This window comes from Phoxinus phoxinus (assembly GCF_949152265.1).
Source record: "Phoxinus phoxinus genome assembly, chromosome: 16".
NCBI classification, from domain to species: domain Eukaryota; kingdom Metazoa; phylum Chordata; class Actinopteri; order Cypriniformes; family Leuciscidae; genus Phoxinus; species Phoxinus phoxinus.
This window is the reverse complement of record NC_136891.1, coordinates 18,461,161-18,482,591: the sequence shown is the minus strand read 5'-3', so window position 1 is coordinate 18,482,591 and position 21,431 is coordinate 18,461,161. Positions and strand designations below refer to the sequence as shown.

Sequence of the window (21,431 nt, the reverse complement as noted above, 5' to 3'; positions counted from 1 at the left end):
CTGCAACTCCCTTCTCACTATAGAATTCACTTCACCTTCCATGTCTCACTTCTAAAACCTCACCACCCCTGTTTCTTCTTCCTCCACAGAGCCTGGTCCCATGTGGAGTGGAGGAAACTTAGATTTAGTTACGTTACTATGAATTGGGGAATCAGTATCCCATGCAGTGTCCTCAGCATCAGATTTCAGCCAATGTACTAGGTAACTGGGGAATTCCATGCATACAGAAAATTCAAATACTATTCACAGAATAGACCTTGCATACTACAATATAGTAGGAGTTGTATGGAAGTATGCCATTCTGAACACTGATTTTAGTGTTCTTGAGTTGTAATTAGCAGATGCTGCCTGGCAATTATATCCGGGGTATTGCATCCATACAGAAAATGTGTATACTACGCACAGTATACATACTGGATACTGCAGAAATATAATAATAGTATGATAGTATGACATTTTGAACAAGAGTCCCCAACTAAGCCAAAGGCAATAGTGAATACCTCAAAGAACTGCGCCTCGACTGTGGAATGCCCTCCCCAACCACCTGAGGGTGCCACAGTCTATAGAGAGAAACTCTGCCACAGAGTTTTTTTTAAATAAATTAAAGACCTATTTATTTTTAACTGCATTTTCTTAACATAATTTAGTTTCTTGCTGTTTTTGGTTTTTTTTAGCTGTTTTTATTTTTTAGTGTTTTTACTTGTACGTTGCACCTGTAGCACTTTGAGATGTGACCTTCACGTGTAAAGTGCAATACAAATAAAACGTATTATTATTATTAGTGGCAAGGAACCCAAACTCCATCAGATGGTAGAAATGGAAGGGTGAGGGACTTTGCGGGAAAAACAGTCATCCTCTAGTCATGGTACAACAATATGTAGGGATTTATTATTTTAGCTGTAGCCTACAGGTTAAGCTATACTTGTTGTGAGGGCCAAACTCACATTTATTGAAATATTATGACAGCCAACTAGTGAGGAAATTTTTCTGGTCCTAAAATGCTTGTAAATCTGTCAAAACATGTTTTTGTTTAAATCTAGTGTTTTGCACATATTTCTGTGATGGGTAGGGTTGGGTTAGGTGATGGGAAATATAATTAACCAAATATAATTAAGCAATGTCCTCACTGATATTGTGTGTGTGTGTGTGTGTGTGTGTGTGTGTGTGTGTGTGTGTGTGTGTGTGTGTGTGTGTGTGTGTGTGTGTGTGTGTGTGTGTGTGTGAGTGTGTGTGTGTGTGTGTGTGTGTGTGTGTGTGTGTGTGTGTGAGAGAGAGAGAGAGAGAGAGAGAGAGAGAGAGAGAGAGAGAGAGAGAGAGAGAGAGAGAGAGAGAGAGAGAGAGAGAGAGAGAGAGAATGCACAGGGGAGGAGGGCACCAATCCTCCCAAACTCCTATACAAGCGCCTCCAACACCTAATCATTAAAACACACACACGCACCACATCTCCACGGAAACTAAACTTATACACAACACCGCGTCCATCACAACATTGAAGCATCGGGCTTGACCATCAATATACACCGCGCGTGAGTATCTTTGAGCAGATGTGATGGACATATTGGACCGCGAATGTCAATTGTTGCCCCTTTTGTTTAGGGGCTCAAGCAGGGGGCCGTGTTGTGAGTCTATCAGCGAAACGACACGGGAGTTTATTATATGACATTAATTGTCATGAAATTGCCTAACGTTAGCTGTTGGGTTCATAACCGTGACGACTACGGTTAGAGATCCATAATTGTTTGTTACTGGTGGTTATTGGATTCATTGGTTGTAAAATTAACTTTTAGAGGTGAGAGGCCTGTGTGTTGTTTTATCAACAAAGCGGCTCGCGCACTAGCAGAAACACAAGCACATTGTGACTTCAATGTGCTTGTCAGGTTATTTTATCGTGCAGTTGGATTCTCTATTCACTTTCATAGCCTCTTATCAATTCAAAGGCGCTATTTAAATAGACATGTTTAAGTAGAAATGCATTAGACTTAAAACAAGCCCTCTCGTGCTTACTGTTAGCGACGTGCTAGCTGGCGGAGTCATGGGCCCTGTGATGCTAACAAACAACAGACAACCTCGATCAAATAAAAACATTGCTGAGACTAAATGTTTTAGTCTCAGAATCTCACAGCAAAATCATTAAAAACCAAAAGAAACCGCAGCAGTGTTTAATTTGACATCTAACACAATGGCTAAATGTACCACCGTCCATTATTAGTGTGTTAGCCGTTAGCATCCTGCTATTCCTGTCCACTCAAAACATTCACATAGAAACGCGTGATTTCAGGTCTTTATTTAAACGCATTTACTGTAATATATATTTTTAAACGCTGCTTTTAAAAAACGGAGTAAACGAGGTTTAGTTTGTGGCCACATTTATTAAGACTTAAGTAAATTATGGTGCGGCTTTGTTCTCCTGACAGTTTATTTTGTTTTATTTGTTTGAATTTAATTGAATAACGTTAGCTTTGTTATGTGTGTGTTTACGCAGTTTACACTCAGTGGTGGAAGGGGCCAAGATTCACTTGGGGACCCTAGTTGGGGACAGATTTTATATTTGTATACCATAGATGCAGAAAATCACACTATATTTAATTTATATGTAATTTATGATATTTGGATAGTATTTGGAGGTTTTTACGTGGAAGATGGAAGTCTTCTACATTTTGAACTCCGCACTCTGTTTTGTTTCACCGTGTTTGTGTATTCCAAATAATAAATTTATCATTCATCTGGGTTAATCTAATGCCATGAAGGTAAAATCACTTTTTAAATGGCATTTAACTTCCCTGCCCCTTTTTCTGAAGGTTTTTCCGTGGAATGAGCATTCCATGCAGCATCTTAGGTATGAATGACGTGGCCTGGCAGGAGACGCGAGGTGGGATGCTGCACACAAATGGTGCGCCAGAGACCGGAGTGGTCCGAGTCCATGCGGGGGGTTCTCTGGCCACAGTAGGAGGTGCTGGGCAGGGACCTGGAGGAGCTCACCCTATGCCAGGTATGGACCGGGTGGCCAATCCCAACCCCGGCACCCCTCAGCCTCCACTGAGCGGTCGTTCCCAAGATGATGCCACTGTGGGCTATTTCTTTCAAAGGCAGCCTGGGGAGCAGTTGGGTGGCTGCACTGCAGGCAAACACCGCTGGCCCACTGGTGATGGAAACCATGTTGACCAGGTATGAATGAATCATACATTTGCAGAGGGACAATCTCTTGTTCGATACTTTCTAAGTTAATGATGGCAAGAGCTCAACTACCCAAATGTGAGGGAGTGTGAACATGGACTCAAAGACACAGGGCTCTCTAATTAAATGTAACACCAACATACTAAAATATTGAAAAACTGGGGTTGCTGTTTGAAGTATTTTGTTGTCACCTGTAAACTTATAAATATAGCCTAATATTAAAAAAAAGAAAATCAGTGCAGATGTGATTGGTCAATCAACCAAATTCCGTGGTCAAATATTTTTTGTAAAATAACCACCAAACAGCTGATTTTCTACTTAAATTTGATAGTTTTGTTTTTCTCATGACTTTGTTCTCTCTTTTTTAGTAAGTAAACCATTTAATACATAACCCCACCTTTGTCAGGGTTTGTTTTGTGATTGGTAATGCTTGACTGTATTTCAAATCTTCTAGTAATACTCCTCTTGATTTACGGCTATGTTCAGACTGACAGCGGAAATCAGATTTTATTTTATTTTGCATATCCAAGATGGGTTGTTAAAATTCTGGACAACAAAAAAAAACACTTTTTCCCCCAAATCTGATTCAAACCACATTTGGAGGTGGCTTAAAAAGTGATTTCCAATTAGATTTTTTACAAATGCCTCTTAGTCTGGCTGCTCTCAAAGCTGATTTTAAATGGTCTTTTGCGTAACACGACATACAACGATAACGTCAAAACGTTATTCCAGAAGTATTCAAATGGTATGTCCAAAGATTTCGGCCACAACTATTGCACAGAACATTAAAATGCCTGTCTCGACCGTCGCTGAGTTTTTCTTGTGCATCTGAGGAATTCTGTTCCGTGACTCGACAGGGCGCTTATTTGGAGAACGAGATGATGTACCTGAGCAATTCCATGCAAATGTAAACATTACCATAAAAAAAAAAAAAACGAATCTATTTAAGTTGTGCATTTAGGTCTGTATTTTACTGCTGTAATAGAAATTTGAAGAAAATCAGGCATGTTTATCCACCACATATAAGGGGTGTGCAGTGTGCACTGATAGAAAAACTATATTTCATGTTTTCAAAAGAGAGATCAAAGGCCACCCATTTTTTTTTTTACTTTGACTACAGTAAGCATTTTGTAGAAAGACCTGTCTGAAAAAATTATTATTATTCTGTTTTAACAGCGATGATTTTTGGATTTATAAGGACAAGATCTATGGTGTGAGTCAGAATGCTTCAGTGCTGCATCATGTCCGTAACATTTTCAATTTGATTAAAAATTATTAATACAATTAACTAGAATCTTTCTGTACAAAGCCAAATTATGTCCATTTTTTATTATGATTAAAAACTTATTTACCTTCTTTGCTCTGAACAACCATAATAATGTGTTACGGATGTGACCGTTACAGGCATTTTGTATTAATCGATATGACCGGCATGCATGTATACCTATTGCTGATGACTGATACTGTGGCATACTGTGATCTGTTTCAGTCTTACCATATCATAACATTTTAGAAATTAATTTATTATAATAACAATATTTTAGAAATTACATTCTAGTATCAATGAGAACTTTGTGGAGATTTAGCCTGCAGATGTTCTTGCCGCATTTCTCGCAATTGATCTTTCGTTCTCATTTAGGCTTTTCAAATAGAAAAGCCTAAATGAGAACGAAAGATCAATTGCGAGAGCTTACCTCCATGTTTTTGGATTGTGTATGATAAACATTTAATATAGCTGCAGATGTATCTCAGCGTAGTTTATATTAACAGGTGGAAAAATATTTAGGATGTCATTTGCTTTTGACAAATAGCCAAAACTATTTTTAAATGTCAAATAATGCTCATTTTAGGGACGCACCAATAGGATTTTTTTTTTTTTTTTCTGCTGAGACCGATTTTAACAAACTATTATTGGCTGATTCCAATACCAATATTTGTTTCTTAATCTCGTATTTTAACTTTTGTGATTAAAATAGCTTAGCGTTTTGATTGTTTTAAAATTTAAATAAACAAAGTTCACAAACGCGTGCATTAATGTCTAGGCTACTAGCTAGTTTATTGCTGCATCATCAAATCATTTCTATTGAACATTGGTTGGATCCATGTAACATTTAGCAGGTCAACATAAATACAACAACAAAGATCCATATGAAATAAAGTGCTTTTCAGGTAGGTCTGACACTAGTTTTCAGGTACAGAAATAATCAAATGTAAAATATTTTCTTCATTGTATTAATTAAATATACATTAATCATGATTAAAGTTACAAAAGTTATTTAGTCAAGAGTACGACTTAACATTAAAACAGACCGCTATTAGGCTGCTGTCACTTTAAAGGGGACATAAGGTTAAGTGCTATAATCGGGTGCCCGGTGCACCTACCAAACCAAAAAACGTGAAAAGTGTCAACCCAGTAACTTTGTGTTGGTAAGCCTTTCTCTGCAAGCATGTCAAAAAATAAGCCGATCAGATTTGACTTCCCTTCTGATGTAGGAAGGGGATTTTTTTTAATAATATTACTGCCCCTTAATCTGCTCGTTTCCACCCACGGCACCGACATTTGGTTTTCGCAAGCGACAAAAGTGTAAGCAAGTTCTAAAGCAAAGGCAAAAGTTCAAGCAAAGCACAAAATTTGAGCTAAAATTTCAGACACATTCTGGGGACACCATAGATTTATATTACATCTTGTGAAAAGGGCCATATTATGTCACCTTTAAAGGGATAGTTCACCCAAAAATGAAAATTAGCCCATGATTTACTCACCCTGACACCATCCTAGGTGTATATGACGTTCTTCTTTCAGACGAATACAGACGATATCAGTTATATTAAAAATATACTGGCTCTTCCAAGCTTTATAATAGGAGTCAATGGGTATCAGTGATGCGAGGGTCAATGTATAAACAACCCGCACCCGACCGACGTTTTCAACTAACCCGCCTGCAACTCGGACCACAAAAAAAAAGAAAGAAAATATTGTACCCGACCCGCTTCCTGACCCGCATTTTTAAAAAGTAGCTAGTAAAAGCTCATAGTAGCGTCATTGAGCCATAGACGTAGGAACTAGGGGTGCGGGTGCAGCATTTTTCTGAATGCTGTATGATATAGCCTAGTGTTATGTAATAAAGGCTTGATTTATTTATTCATTTATTTCGTTTAATTTTCTTAACAATTAAGATGCTGCATGTGTTTATCCAGTCTAATCGAAGTGTCTCCCCTGACTTTCCCAACAAAAATCTCGCCCCCTCTCAGAAAATACATAAACTGACATTACTGAGCTATATGCGTTTAAAAGTAGCCTATTAAAATGGCACAATGGCATTGCTCAGTTCAGCGTGTTGGGAAATCGGGCATTTTGTCCCGCGTCAGCTTTTATACAAAAGTTAATAACGCGCTCAACATTCAAAAGATAAATAAGGATTTCCCACTTTCATCTCTGCCTGCAGACTGAGCTCGTCATCTTCGCGCCAGTTATTCAGACAATAAAGCGTAGGCCTATGCAGGGATGGAAATTAACTTTTTTGTCCACCTGCCACTGTGGCTGGTGGATTCCAAAATCTACCAGCCACTCAAAGTTTTTACCAGCCACTTTCTTGTTTTTAACCGACAATGTGTAACTGCATGTGAAAAATTAATACTACAAGATCTACAATACTTAAGCCGTTTATTCCATAGGGTAAAATCTCAAGATGTGCCTCCTCTAAAAGTGTCCGGGTGAAACCGCATGCTACTTTAATTTACCTGCCACAGTGGCTGGTAGGTGAAGCGAGTTTACCAGCCACAGCACAAAATCACCAGCATTTGGCTGGTGGCTGGTGCTAATTTCCATCCCTGGGCCTATGTATTTCATAGAAAATTGTGTCTAGTACTATATAAATTACAAAGGTTAATTAAAATATTTTTGGATGACCCGTAATCGCGGGTAACCGCGGGTGACATAACTTTAGTTAGTGTGAAATGTTGCTGTTTGAGCATAAACAACATCTGCATAGTTACAACGCTCAAAGTTCAAAGCAAAGGGAGATATTTGCTTTTAACGCAATTGTTTTTTAAGGATTTAAACAAACGGCTGGTAGGGACTACACGACATTCCTCTGGGTTTAGTGACATCAGCAAGTCTAAAATGTACATAAACCCCACCCCCGGGAACACGCAGTCCATGTTGAGACTGGGTTTTAGGCCCTGCTAGTACACAAGCGTTTTATTTCTCAACTGCTTCTGTTCATTTAAAGGGGACCTATTATGCCCCTTTTTACAAGATGTAAAATAAGTCTCTTATGTCCCCAGTATGTGTATGTGAAGCTTTAGCAAAAAAATATTTTACAAGATATTCAAATTGCCACTTTTTGGCGGTGAGCAAAAGCGCACCGTTTTTGTGTATCCCTTTAATTGCAAATGAGCTGCTGTGTTTCCAGCCCCCTCCGGTGTCAGGACAAGCTCATCTCACAGAATGATAATATTAGAACAGAAACTCTCAGTAGCGGTGTTCAGTTCTACCCGAAGTCAGAAAATAATGCTCTGTACTGACCCTCTTTCACAAAGCAGTCTGGTGTAAAATGATTTGCGCAGACAAAAACGCATTTAGGTAGATTGGGGGCTCATTCCCTTCAAAAACAGACTAATCCACTGTCACTGTGTCTTCAGCGGTTTAGATGTCAACGCTTGGGAGTCATTCTTTTCTATAGCTGCTTCGGCGTTGAAACAATGGTGGAGTGTGTACAGCTCACTCAGGTCTGGTCTAAAACGGCAGTGTCCGTCAACAGTCGTGGGAGAGAGAAAAAAAGAAAAAAAGATATTTTTTAAATAACATTTAAAAAACCTACAGGTAAATCTTTTATAAATATTTGTGAGGCTTAATTTTCTTCATTTTATTGGCCTACTCCAGTTCTTGTTAAAACTCACTAGATATGTTTATTCTGTGTATTTTGGGCACTTTTTGTGTGAAATCATATTCATTTCGTCCATCAAAAGCGTGATTTCACTTTAATTGAGCGTGAAATAGAACAAATAGAAAAAATGCGCCGTAACACCGCTTCACTGCTGGTCTTGCTTGACGCTCACGCGCTTCTCCTACTCCCGGTGTTGTGCCGAATTTTGACCCCCTGCAAAATGATTACCCCCTTGTTGAAGTCAGTACCTGATTGCCTAATCCTAACCCCACCCCTAATCCTAACCCCTCCCCCACAACTAATCCTAAACCTACCAATGCTAGGGAGGTAATAATTTGACGAGGGTCGAAAGTCGGCACAACACCGGTGTGAATGCACTCATTGATTAATATGCACGCCGGAAAAAATGTGCGCTACTCACACGTTGCTGACGCTTGCGTTGTGAAACGGCTGTTACAGGTAAAATTAAAGAATTTATCTTCAACTAGTTTTGTGGTGTAGGTCTACGTATTTTATAATGTTAACTTAAAAAAAATACTAATAGTAATATAAAGATGTGGTAGCATTGGATCTAGACGGGAAGGATAACTCTGGGAGTAGAAAGGGGTGTGTCGCAATTCTGCCTTCTCACACCGCATCTGAGTGTCGCGATTTCGGTCTCTTATCGCATATTGTTACAGCCCTAATAAATATGGCCGATACCAGAGATAGGCACTTAAATGAGTGACTCAGGTTGCACATGAGTCGCATTTTAATAGACTTAAGTTTCAACTTGACAAAAAGGACTTGTACATAAACAATAAATTCAATTTTGACGCTCTTTAATTTGGCGGTAATATTGTTACTTGTTACCTGTTAAGTATCTTTAATATCTAATGTATGTATGAATAAATGTCAATAAAACAAGTTTTTATGACAGCCACCCATTTTAAATGATCTTGATTGGAGCGGCATCGGTCATTTACATTTTTAGGTTACAACCAAGCGGCAACCTCCCCGTCTCTCTCTTGAAACCAACACGGAAGTCAATTAAACGGCAATTCATCAACTGGCCGCTTGAGGCTGGCTGCAGAAGGGAGTCAAATCTGTATCTCCCCCATGTTAAAATGCCCAACTTTACAGCAGAAAAAAACATGTTTACAGCCAGGTTCTCTCTGTGGCTTTGGTCTATACAGCTAATTTTGCCCTTCATAACAACTGTGAGGGGGGTGAATTTTTTTATAACTCACCCGTTTAGTTGATTAATATTTAAAGTTCTGCAAAATTAAGGGTGTGTCCACTTTTGAGTGACAGGTGGATTCCCGCTGATGTAAATGCTAGCCGGTTAGCCGTCACTTCACCTCGGCAAATTCCAGCTGCTGAACTTGCCATCTCTGTCGTGTTTGTGCTTTTTTTCGGGATTATTTCATATAATTTAATACACCCATTACTTCGCCCACACCTTTGGATTCCGCCGTTGTCGTCGAGTATCGTTCGAGAGAACCAGCGCTGTATTCCAGTTGTTTTCCTCGGTGAACATGCACTAATGGATGCCTGACAATTTCGTTGCTTTTTGGAGTTTTCAGATTTAAAAGCGTCTATAGATATAAAGGCTACACTCGTTCTGCGGTACCGTTGCTATTGAACAGATTATAACATGCTTATGTGCCGTCAGATGAAATCCTGCAGGTGTCTGTGTTTCTCCGTCCATGCAATAAATGCACATCCTTGAATGAGCGCGTATTTCTTGCGCATTTACTTAAACTTCATAGGTAATATATCTATGTTTTGACCCATTTGAGAATTGAGATGCGGCCAAAATCAGAATTTAAAATGGTCTGAATAATAAAGCTCTCTACGAACTTGACGAGCGATGCCGCGCTGATGGACCAGAGACTGTAATAAAAGAGTGACTGACATGTATGCACATAATCACGGACACACACACACACACACACACACACACACACACACACACACACACACACACACACACACACACACACACTCTCGGAGTAATATTGTAAAGGTACTGCATAATACATTTTCAACTAGCAGAATAGCTGTACAGAATCACGATACACAGTCTCACTTGTTGTAGCTATGTCTTTTAACTATTATAATATTTCGAAGGGCAAAAACAGGACCTTTTAATTGGCATTCTGATTTTAATCATCAACTGTCAGTGTCACTTTAGCGCGAGCCCCTGTGCAGTCGCAGACTTGGTACTGTGAGTAGCATATAGCATTAGCTCCCAAGCCTGCGCTAACCATGGAGCTAACGTCGCGCTAGGTGGGCGTGGTTTCAGATAGCCAGGCTCCTCAGCTCCGCCTCTTTGCCCATATTCTGTTATCCGGGAGTGACGAGCGGTGACGCGAGGCCAAGATGGCGACGGCCGGCTCCGCCCACTTTAGGCTTCAAAAATGCTCTTCAGAAACCTATGGGTGACGTCACGGACACTACGTCCATATTTTTTTACAGTCTATGGTTACAACCGCATCCGTCTCTGATGTAGACTGGTGTAGATTTATATTAATGCGAGTCCCACACTGGTTACATTTGACATCATGAAAGTTGGCATGAAAATACATAAACAGTTGCAGTACAATTTCAGTTTTAATTCGATTAACTGAGAGGTCAAAGTTATTTTTATTTTTTTAAATACCCACTAGAGGTCTCTTTTAAAGGTTTTAAAGCATTATACTCCTTTCTATAGTCGGATTAATTCCACTTTCAGAACGGTTACGTACGTAACGGAGAGATGTCACATCTGTAACTGTTTTTTCCCCTGCGAAAACGAAAATTGAAATAATGGATATTTTATGTTATGAGGAGAGCCAATCCTTCTCCATTCGATGTATATTGTTGCTTCTGGTTTGTGCATTGTAATACACAAAAAGTCTACAAAACATTGTCTCCCAAAAACGTTTTTGTCACGTCCAAAAAACGTTTTTGTTTCCTAGGGTTGCCCATGACTAAAGATTTTTCTAGTCGACTTGTAATCATTCATTCAAGCCATTAGTCATCTAATCGCACGTTTATTAATTGAATTACTTAAATATATGCTGGGGGGAATACTGAACCATAATGAGCATTTAATATACATATGCTTAACATATAGCCTATTCTACGCTCAAGTGCATGCATAAAGCTTTGCATAAAAGCTTTATGCCGGCATAAGTAATGATTATGAAAATGCGGTTAAAATATAGCAAGGAGACAGTTTAATTGTTTATAAACTAGTGTTTTCTGAGTCAGTGTCTACTGCAAAGATGTAGCTGACAATGCTGACTCGCCATCTACACAGTATAGTGTATACATGTGATTTTGGAGAGAAATGCACCTTTCATATGGAAAGTATTTTTTTTCTATTCTAATTGGTTTTTCATTTGCATTTGTGATGCTCTCCAGTTCACGGAGACCGAGACGACAAAGCACATCCTGTTTGTTTTCTTTATTTTACAAAATAGTTCACACAAACAAAAGTATACCATTTACAGTTTTGATTGATGTATTACAATAATCTTTAAAATGTAGTATTTTAATTTTTTTCTGTTGTTATCAGAAAAAAATGCAAGTTATTGTGCCAGCGCCTCCATGTCATGCAGTAAGCGCAAATACTTTAGCTTCCACATTCTGCACAAACACTTGGATTTGCACCTAATAATAGCACATATTTTTCTAGGTTAATGTTAGAGTATTAAGTTGGTAATACTTGCATGTTTCAAAAAAGCCATATTTGAGGTCATTGGGTGATAGGTGAACGTTTTGATTTCCTGCCCGACATACGGTAATTACTACAAGGACCACCGTTTACGATCTGTCCCTCACAGAGACTGCGTGACTTCACCACTTCCCGTTGAGTTTTTTTTTTTTCTGCAACTAACAGACTAATAAAAGTTTGGTCGATTAAGCCTCTTCTTGTCAACTAATGTTTAGTTTACTATTAGGGGGCAGCCCTATTATTTCACTCATCTAAAATATAAAATGCGTTTATAGACTGATTTTTCTGATGTCTGGACTACATTTTTCTACATTCGTTTTGAAACCCTTGTCACACATGTGGCCCGTGGGTACACCAACGTTGTTGCCAAAGCAACCCATGCATATAGGTTGGTTATGTCTGTGGCACACAAATCTTATTTGATACTTGCAATTAATAATGTGGGCAGTCTGCCTGAAAAGGTCTGTTTTGAGAGAAATTCTGAAGTCTGAACATAGCCTTATTCTTAGACATGCAATTTCAGTTTACAAAGCAACTCTTAACAAAATTCTCTTAACTCTATATAACTATTTTGTTTTTTTAAAGGAAGCAGGACAATCAAATCCTGCAACATTTTATCTTGTCCTCAGCTCAAAAACATTTTTTCTCCTCATTTGTGTACATAAATATATGAAAGTCAAGTGAACCGCTTTTGTAAACAAATTTTGTCTTAATTTTTAAGCTGCATGTTTTTCTTGTTAAGAGCTGCTTCTTTTTTTGTCCCTACAAGTTTTTCACTGTTTCACTGTCTGTCTTTAGTTTTGAGAATCATTTAATATATATTTTATCCCGGTAATACTTAATACTAGGGCTGCACGATATTGAAGTAAAATGCGATATGCGATAACTCAATAAATTATGCGATATTCGATATGCGATACGATAATGCTTAAAGTGTGTAAAAGAAACATAAATAATCTTTAAAATATATTGAAAATTATATAACCTACATACGTGTTTCACATTATTTTTGTGACAAGAAAACAGCCAGCAGTGTTTTACTGTAGCATAAGAAGTGTTATTTTAACATCAGTGTAAACCACTGGGTTTAGGGTTTCAGGAGGCCTACATTAGGGTTATTTAACAACAGAAACTGAATAATCAAATGTAAAAATTAAACACTGCTTCGTTTTCACTGTATGAATTAAATATATCCTGATTCTTATTAAAGCTACAAAAGTTATTCAGCCAAGAGTGATCTGTCTTTTGTTCATGACCCCAGTTATTGCAAGCTGTTGCGATATGCATATTGCGATACAGTATATACATTTGCGCTATTTCGATAATTTCGATATATTGTGCAGCCCTACTTCATACTTACTTTTGACTCAAATCATGGTTCACTCTTAGTTGCACTCTTATGGGAGTATCGTTTTTGTATTTGATGCTCATTCTGGCTCTATCCTGGTGAAAATAAAATGTGCTTTATCTAGGTGCGTGCTGTGGATGAGATGAATTATGACTTTCAAGCCTTGGCTCTGGAGTCTCGTGGAATGGGTGAGGTATGTGATCAGAGTTTTTAAAAAGCCAGTTGTAATTCTGAGTCTAATAGTTCTTTTGAATCTTTTTTGACCAGTATCAAAAGTGTTGATTTCCTTGTAATCCTTTAACGTATTTCAACTCCACTTGTTAGATTTTTACCTGTTGTTGTTGTTTGCATATACTTTGCAAAAAGTGATTGCCACATTGACCCTTTTTGCAGCTACTTCCTGCAAAAAAATTGTGGGAATCGGATGAATTGGCAAAAGATGGACGTAAAGGGATGTTGCTGGGTGAAGAATGGAGAGAAAATGCCTGGGGTTCTTCCCGTAAGTTCTTTTGAAATGCTACATGCTACATAATTGTTTGATCATGAGATCATACTTGCATACATACATCATGAGTTAAACATTCATACCAAAATGAAATTGGAGAAAATTGTTTCAAGCAAGGCTTACTATATAGTTAATGCCAATGGTGTACTAAATATTTGTAACGTATGTTATTTGCCTATAATTTATTTTCCCCAAATAGTTATTGATTGGAAAAAAATTTTAGTGTGTGAAAATGTGTACCTAACCATTTTCATGCCCTTGTTTGCGTGCCGTATACATGAACTATAAATGTGTGGGTGAATTAGGGCCCTATGGTTTCCGTGATGCCAAAAACGTGAAAAGATGGAATCCAGTCGTAAAAATTTAATTTACTGTATAACACAGAATGTCACAGAATTTTGCAAATTTTGGATGAAAAAATCTAAAGTAGGACTGTACACAATCAAATTGCGATATAGATTAGTGTCTGTTAAAGGTCCCATGACATGAAATTTTCACTTTTTGAGGTTTTTTAACATTAATATGAGTTCCCCTAGCCTTTATATGGTCCCCAAATTTCTAGAAATTTCAATCGGTGTAAATCGAGCTTTTGCTATCTTTCTCTGCCTTTGAAAAAGTGGAAGCTCAATCGGGCTGATCTTGAATCTCCTCCGTATGACGTCATACGGAGGAAATGTTACCTCCCCTTTCTCTGCTTTTCCCGCCCAGAGAATATTTCCCGCATGAGAAAATGAGCTAGGAAGTAGGAACGCGTGCGTGCGATTTTAGTTTGTCCACGGGAGATATCATGGCTTTTGAGCGAGTGAAGCATAATAATTGCTCAATAATTGGATGTACAAATGAACACCGAAGCCTTTTTTTAGTTCCTTCATCCAAGCCCCAGAAGAACCAGTGGATTCATTTCATTTTCTCTGGAAATGCGCCGACACAACTCCCCAAAGTTTTGCATGTCTGCGGCACACATTTCACCGACGACTGTTTCCTCAACTTGGGTCATAGAGGTGGCTTCGACGAACGTCTGAAAATAAATCGATCGAGCTAACGTTACCAAGCAACACTTTCTGATGTGTAATTGTTCAAGTTCAGACAGGTAATCTTTCTCTCAAATCGTTCAATACAGCTGTTTATGCCTCAGTAAGTCAAGCCAGTGACTAAAATATAAACTTCACATCGTTTCTTTTAGTAGGATGAAAATAATCGTATTTAAATTGTGAATAAATTATATACAGAAAGCGATCAAAGAACAATCTTTGTAGGAATCGCGCGCACGCGTTCCTATACTTCCTAGCTCATTTTCTCATGGACACACCGCGATCGAGTTTATCTGGACACTTGCCAAACTCGTTATGAAATCAATGACGCACGTTACACTGCACATGAAGCTCTTACTGTATTTACATCATCGTGTTTGCATTGGTGACAGCAGAGACAGTGCAGAAACTGCGTTGCAATGATAAGATCTTCATTCTCGCGATCAACAACAGACTCATCTGCTTGCCCAATGCTCATCACGGCAACATTTTATGTGATGGGAATAGATCTAAATACTTTAAAAACTTCTGACGATTTGTTAATCTCGATAGCTGTAATAGTAAAAACGTATAATAACTGTAGTAAAAGTATTCGAGAGAGTTTCACATGTAATAAGTTGCTATTTCATATGCAAGCATGTCAGCCAATCACAGCAGTGGCCGGTTACACCGAAGTCTCACACAGACTTCGCAGACTAACGCCCTTCAAACAGAGCGTTCAAATCAGAGGCTAAAACTGGGCTAGGAAAAATGCCTTTTGTTTCTAAATTATGACTATTTTCTATCTAAAAAACATACTAACATTATAAGGGCAACCCAGGAAACATTATAAAATAATATAATAACCCCATATCATGGGACCTTTAATATTAAACTGCAAACAGGCCTGATTCTAGGCACCTATGAAAGGGTGTGCCCAGTGGTGTAGTCTAGTTTTTTGTAGTGAGTATACTGTGAGTCTACTGTGACCCCCCCCCCCCCCCCCCCCCCCCGCCTGACCCGTCTCTTCACCCCATAAGCACCACCACACTCACTAATGCATACAGTATGCAACGACATGTAATTGAGAGCATTATGAGACTAAGTGTTATCAACATGTCAATTTATTATAAGCAACACAAGACTTTAACAGCCAATGGCATTTACAGCTGAGGAGACTGGACTGATTTTCTACATTTAGCCTTAGATGTTATATGAATATGGTCCCTGAAGCACAGGTTTTATCAGCTGACAATAATAATAATTTAAAAAAACATTATAGGCACAAATACAAATTTACTTTTAGAAATGGTGCTTTTGAAAGAAAATGGTGTTATTGTTTTGGCAAGTTTACTGTTTAAATTAAAACATGTATGAAAACTTGTGTGATATTCCTTTTTAAAATAAGTTTTAATAGATTTCATCGTTATTATTATTTTACAGTAGCCTACATTTTACTGTGCAATTTCTTTCATAATTTCTTTGAGTTTATACCGAACTTTTATTTTGACAGGTTGTCGTAAAGACATAACAGTTTCTGTGTGTGTGATACGAATGAATGACGATAGTTTTATCAAATGAAATGGTGACACTCTCATGAAGTGACTCTCATAGCAGCTCTGTGATGTTCATGTGTCATGTGTAGCTACATCATGTCCTCATAGCTACAGTGAAGCGCTGACACAAGCACGCGCGCTTCAGTGTGTGTGTGTAGTAGAGCACACATTGAGCGCTCATTCCCAGAGACGCGTTGAACAACTGCAGTCTCTTTGAGTTTTTAATATTCACGCGATTTGATCTGTGTCCATTGCAAACACAGACGCGGTGAATTTATGAATGAAAGTGTAAAAGTTCTGTCACAAAACGAAGTTGTTACGTATCCTCACGCTTTTTTTAGTGGGTATACGGAAATACTTGGCATTTCCTAGTGGGTATACGGCGTATACCTGCGTATCACGTAGACTACACCACTGGGTGTGCCGGCAGATATCCTGGGTGGGCTTTTATTTAGGTGTGGGTTAAAAACCACCCTAAACAGGTTTGACTGTTGCGTCGCATCTCGCTTCCATACTTCTATGACGCTGCTTTCTAAAATGCGGTACTCAAGTTAAAATAATTTAAAAACGTGTTTTTAACCGCAAAATTACGTTCTATCTGAATGGCCCCTAACTGACTGAAAGATGAACAGTGCATTCTTATTTCAGCCCTCTTATTTAAGCAGTTTGCCTCATATATTCAGTTTAACAGCATTAACAACAAGCCAAAGTTTGCACGATTTCAACTGAATATTCATTTTAAACACTTACATTATATTCTTGCTTCATCCAATGCAATAAATTCACATTTTAAATGAGTTTTTAAATTAGGTTTTCTAGCTAATTTCAACTTGGTATGAATCAAAAATAAAATCAGATGTATATTAATATTTAAGTAAAGATGAAGATACATATTCGCGAAGATACAACTCCTTGTAATTTACACCTTGCACGCAAACATTTCTGCCTGTTTTCGTGTGTTCGTTAGCCTCTGCTTTTCTGCTACAGACTGAAGCGCGCGAGTAGCTGCTCCATTACTTTCAGTTAATAAATTAAATGATAATGTAATTTCTGTGTTATTTTTGTGGTTGTTTGGGGCATTCTACAGCCCTTCATCAAACCTTTTAGCACAGAACCCACCTCAGATTGCTTTTAATCAATCCACAAATCGTAAAAACAGATCAAAACTCTCCGTTCCTAAATTCTGATTGGGTGGGCAAGGCAAACGTTTGGGTGGGCTCGGCCCACCTCTGCCCATGCCTATACCTAGACAGCAAAAAAGACTATTTAAATATGAAGTATGCGTGTCTGTGAATGAATGGTGCAGTTTCGTTAACTACACACTAAAGTGCACGCAATGCTTGGGTTTTCAGTGTTTGCCATCTCGCTATATGAGGACATGAGCACATAAACTTTGTCTCTAGAGCTGCTCTGAGAGATCACTTCACAAGCATTTCACTATTTAGTTAGAGAAAAAACTGTTATATATATATATATATATATATATATATATATATATGATATGCAGAGCGCTTCTGTGTTGTACGTCACACGCATCACACACATGACCAGCGTCGGCCAATAGTGAGCCTACGTGGTGACGTGCAACACAGAAGCGCTGCGCAGATATACTACGTAAACACACTCAGGCCCACGGAGAATATAATGAATAGTGGAATAAAGTCGTTAGTTTTGTTTGTTTTTTGCGCACAAAAAGTATTCTCGTCACTTGATAAACATATGGTTGAGCCACTGTAGTCACTTGGACTATTTTAACAATGTCTTTAATAACTTTCAGATTTAATCAAAAATATCTTAAATTGTGTCCCGAAGATGAACGGGGTCTTACGGGGTTGGAACAACATGAGGGTCAGTAATTACTAATTACTGACAGAGTTTTCATTTTTGGGTGAACTATCCCTTTAACAAGCTGAAAATTATATAAACAAAATGAATGGCTGCATCTCTTGAACCCTTTGGCCCACAGCCATAATCCTGGTCTTGTTGAAAGCAGACACTTGATATTTACTTGTCAAATTATTGCTCATAGCAGCACAGGAACAGTTTAATATACTGATAAGATCAAATATACTGAAAAGTGACTACCTTTTTTTAAGGATATACTTTAAAATAAAAAAACTCAGAAATCCTAGTATTTCTCTTGAAAGTTTAGTTTATTTGTTTAATGGGGACCATCACAACACAGTTGTTGTCTCAGAGTGAGCTATACAAGCTAATTTGCATCTAAGCATTTGAGAGGCTTTAAACATATTTGAAATAAAGATAAATATTGTGGTTCAAGTTTGAGGATGATTCTGACAACTACTTTCTGCTAGCTTTTTTCAAGGTAAATTTAAATGTCTTTCCAAAAGGGCTCCCGATATACAAATGATATAAGGAGGCCATTTAATTATTGTGCACATCAAAGTGAACATTGACAGCATTCCAGAACAGGGTCCCCGCGGATCCTTAAAATGTCTTAAATTAGATTTTTAAAATTTAAGGCCATAAGTCTTAAAGTCTTATTTTTACTTATGAATAAATACTTATGACACTTTGACGTATCTAAATGCTTTCCAAATTAAAACTATCTAATTGGCGTACATATTCTTTTTTATTATTCTGTCTTTGTGGATTTGCTTGTTCACGTGACATTCGCGGCAGTATATTAGATAGTGTATATATATATATATATAATATTTTTTTTCAATTATGTTAGTCTACGTCTGTCTCCTGCACGCGAGAGGAGAGAAGAAGAAGATGGTAAATGTCAGTTTTTGTAGGTTCATTCTTTATGTGGTTAGGAATGTGTGATATGTATCGTCTATGATGATATTGTAATCATTGTTTTAACTATGTACGAGGCACTGTGAGCTGACATCGCATGTCTCTCGTGCTTGCTTTCACTGCGTGATATGTCAGTGCAGTTATAGGTATGTCCCCAAATAAGTTTTTTGTCTTATATTTATATCATATTATGTTGTTATTAAAATATCACATGAGAAAGAATCCCGTTTTCATGTGCATAATTGCAAATGTGATATTTATTTCATACAACAGTTAAATTAACAATAAGTTAACATTGTGAGTTACTTTTTAGACACAAAAACACAATATTGTAAATATTGTTTGTTTTCCCTTTATTTTGCAGGCGAGAATTTCAAAATGAAATGGTAGCAGAGTCTCAATGCAACAGACAGTGAAGATTTTTTGACTGTTCATTGAATCGTTAAAATTGTTCAAAACGCGGATCAATTACTTATTTTTCCTTGAATGAATCAGCTGTTTGAACAAATCTGTTGAATGAATGACTCCCTCAACTCACTTAAGCCAGTGACATGCCGCCACCTAGGGCGGGTTTAATTTCATATTTAAAGTACCCTTTAATTAAAATGGTTAAAATTAGAAATAATTTAATATAAATATTTTGGATTATTGATTTAATTTGACTGGCAACAGTGGTACTGTTGTTATTCTAATAACATTTAATTTGAATGTTAGAATTGGACATAAAAGGTGATGCATACCTTTAAATAAGTTTAGAAAAAAAAACATATATAGGTGAAAATGCCCCTGGAAATCAATTTAAGGTGGCAAATATTGCCCCTTATTAAAAATGTTAATTTCTGTCAAGTTTAGTTTATTTGTATAGCACTTATACAACAGCCACACGACTGACCAAAGTGCTGTACTGAGGTTCAAAAGGAAGGAAAAAGGTAAACAAACTACACAGCTAAAACACAGTTAAAAAAGTTAATTAACAATTACAATTAATGAAAAAAAAATTATGCCATGGAAAACTAGTTTGTTTGTAGAGACTTAAAAGTGGTCAAGGAAGGGGCTACCTTAATTTCTAATTCAGATTGTTCCACAACCGTGGCCCAACCACAGAAAACGCTCGATCCCCTCTACGTTTGAGTCTGGAATGTGGGATTAATAGGTCACTGGATCTCAAACTTCTATAAGGAGTATATGGTTGCTTTTTGCCATTTCTGTCACTGCTGTGAACTGACCACTGCATGGAATATGAAAAATATGAATAACTTTGTGAGTCAGCTGTCAACAACAGGCCTAACCAGCCATGGTACCAGTACAAAAACACAATCAGTAAAATATCATCTAATTATTATCAACAAAACTGAAAATATCGAGAGATATTTTTTTTCAATATTGTGCACTCCAAATGTACAGTATTCATTTTGATTTCTTCAGTCAAGTCAAGTCATCTTCATTTATATAGCGCTTTTAACAATGTAGATTGTTTCAAAGCTTCTTTACAGAGATAAACGTATAATTTAAGGTAACAGATTGTTTTGGCTTTATTGCGGTTCTTGAATAATGTTATTTTCCAGCTAAAGTTAGTTTTGATTAATTCACTTCTGTCTAAAGGATAATTTGTTATTAAATTAGGGGCCGCTAAGACGACACCGTTCTCTCTACACAGACTTTAAACGCGAACCTGTGATAAACACTTCAGGTCTTAAAAAGGTCTTAAAAAGCCTTAAATTTGACTTTAAAAAGTGTGCAGCTACCCTGCAGAACATAATTTTTCATTTTAAAATGATACTTTCATCTTTTCATACAGTGTGAATTATGAAAATGAAAAGTCATACACTTTGGAATGACATGAGGGAATTAAATGACAGAATTGTCATTTTTGGGTGAACAACAATAACATTGTAAAAAGGCACCTAATTTATGTAGGAAACTGATATTTTTGTTTTATCTGGATATTATTTAATTAACATTTTACTTCAAATTAAATTAATTAAAACTAAACATTTAAGAGAAGAAAGCTGCATCCTTCATTCATGAGAATCATGCTTCACAGTTTTTCACAATTGTTAAGACACATTTCTTGAAACCATCAATCATTATTTTTTTGCAAAATCAATTAGTCACCTTTATTTATATAGACGCTTTATACAATACGGATTGTTTCAAATCATCTTTACAGTGATAATCAGGAAAATAACAGTAAACAGATTTTGAAGTTACATAAAGTAACTGGCTTAAGCTGACCCATACTCTGGGTCAGCGGCAACACAGATTGGAATGTTGCGATATGATTTTGTAAAGGGTTTAATAGACAGACGAATTGGAAGATCGTGAGGGTGTTTGAATCGAGATCAGTCTTTTAACAATGAATCGTGAATCTATTGTCTTATCTCTCTCTTAGCATGAGTAGCGCGGAGGCTTTTCAGTGCATTCAGTCTCATGTCGCTTTCACGTGTCCACTTAGGATATTACGTCACTAAACATTCATA

General features: G+C 37.3%; 1 protein-coding gene across 11 annotated transcripts in view; it reads left to right on the top strand.

The window, feature by feature from the left end:
• Positions 1–1,300: 1,300 nt before the first annotated feature.
• The window catches only part of pum2 (pumilio RNA-binding family member 2), a 59,406-nt gene continuing 39,275 nt past the window's right edge, over positions 1,301–21,431 (top strand). For 5 of the 11 annotated variants that reach the window (XM_079583544.1, XM_079583550.1, XM_079583545.1 and 2 more), the window contains exons 1-4: positions 1,343–1,526; positions 2,799–3,165; positions 13,239–13,307; positions 13,508–13,613. In XM_079583544.1, the coding sequence (XP_079439670.1) occupies positions 2,812–3,165; positions 13,239–13,307; positions 13,508–13,613 (529 nt within the window). In that variant the 5' untranslated portion in view covers positions 1,343–1,526; positions 2,799–2,811. Of the gene's footprint in view, positions 1,527–1,596; positions 1,790–2,798; positions 3,166–13,238; positions 13,308–13,507; positions 13,614–21,431 lie in introns of those variants that run through there. The other 6 variants (XM_079583547.1, XM_079583541.1, XM_079583546.1 and 3 more) reach the window with 6 other exon arrangements.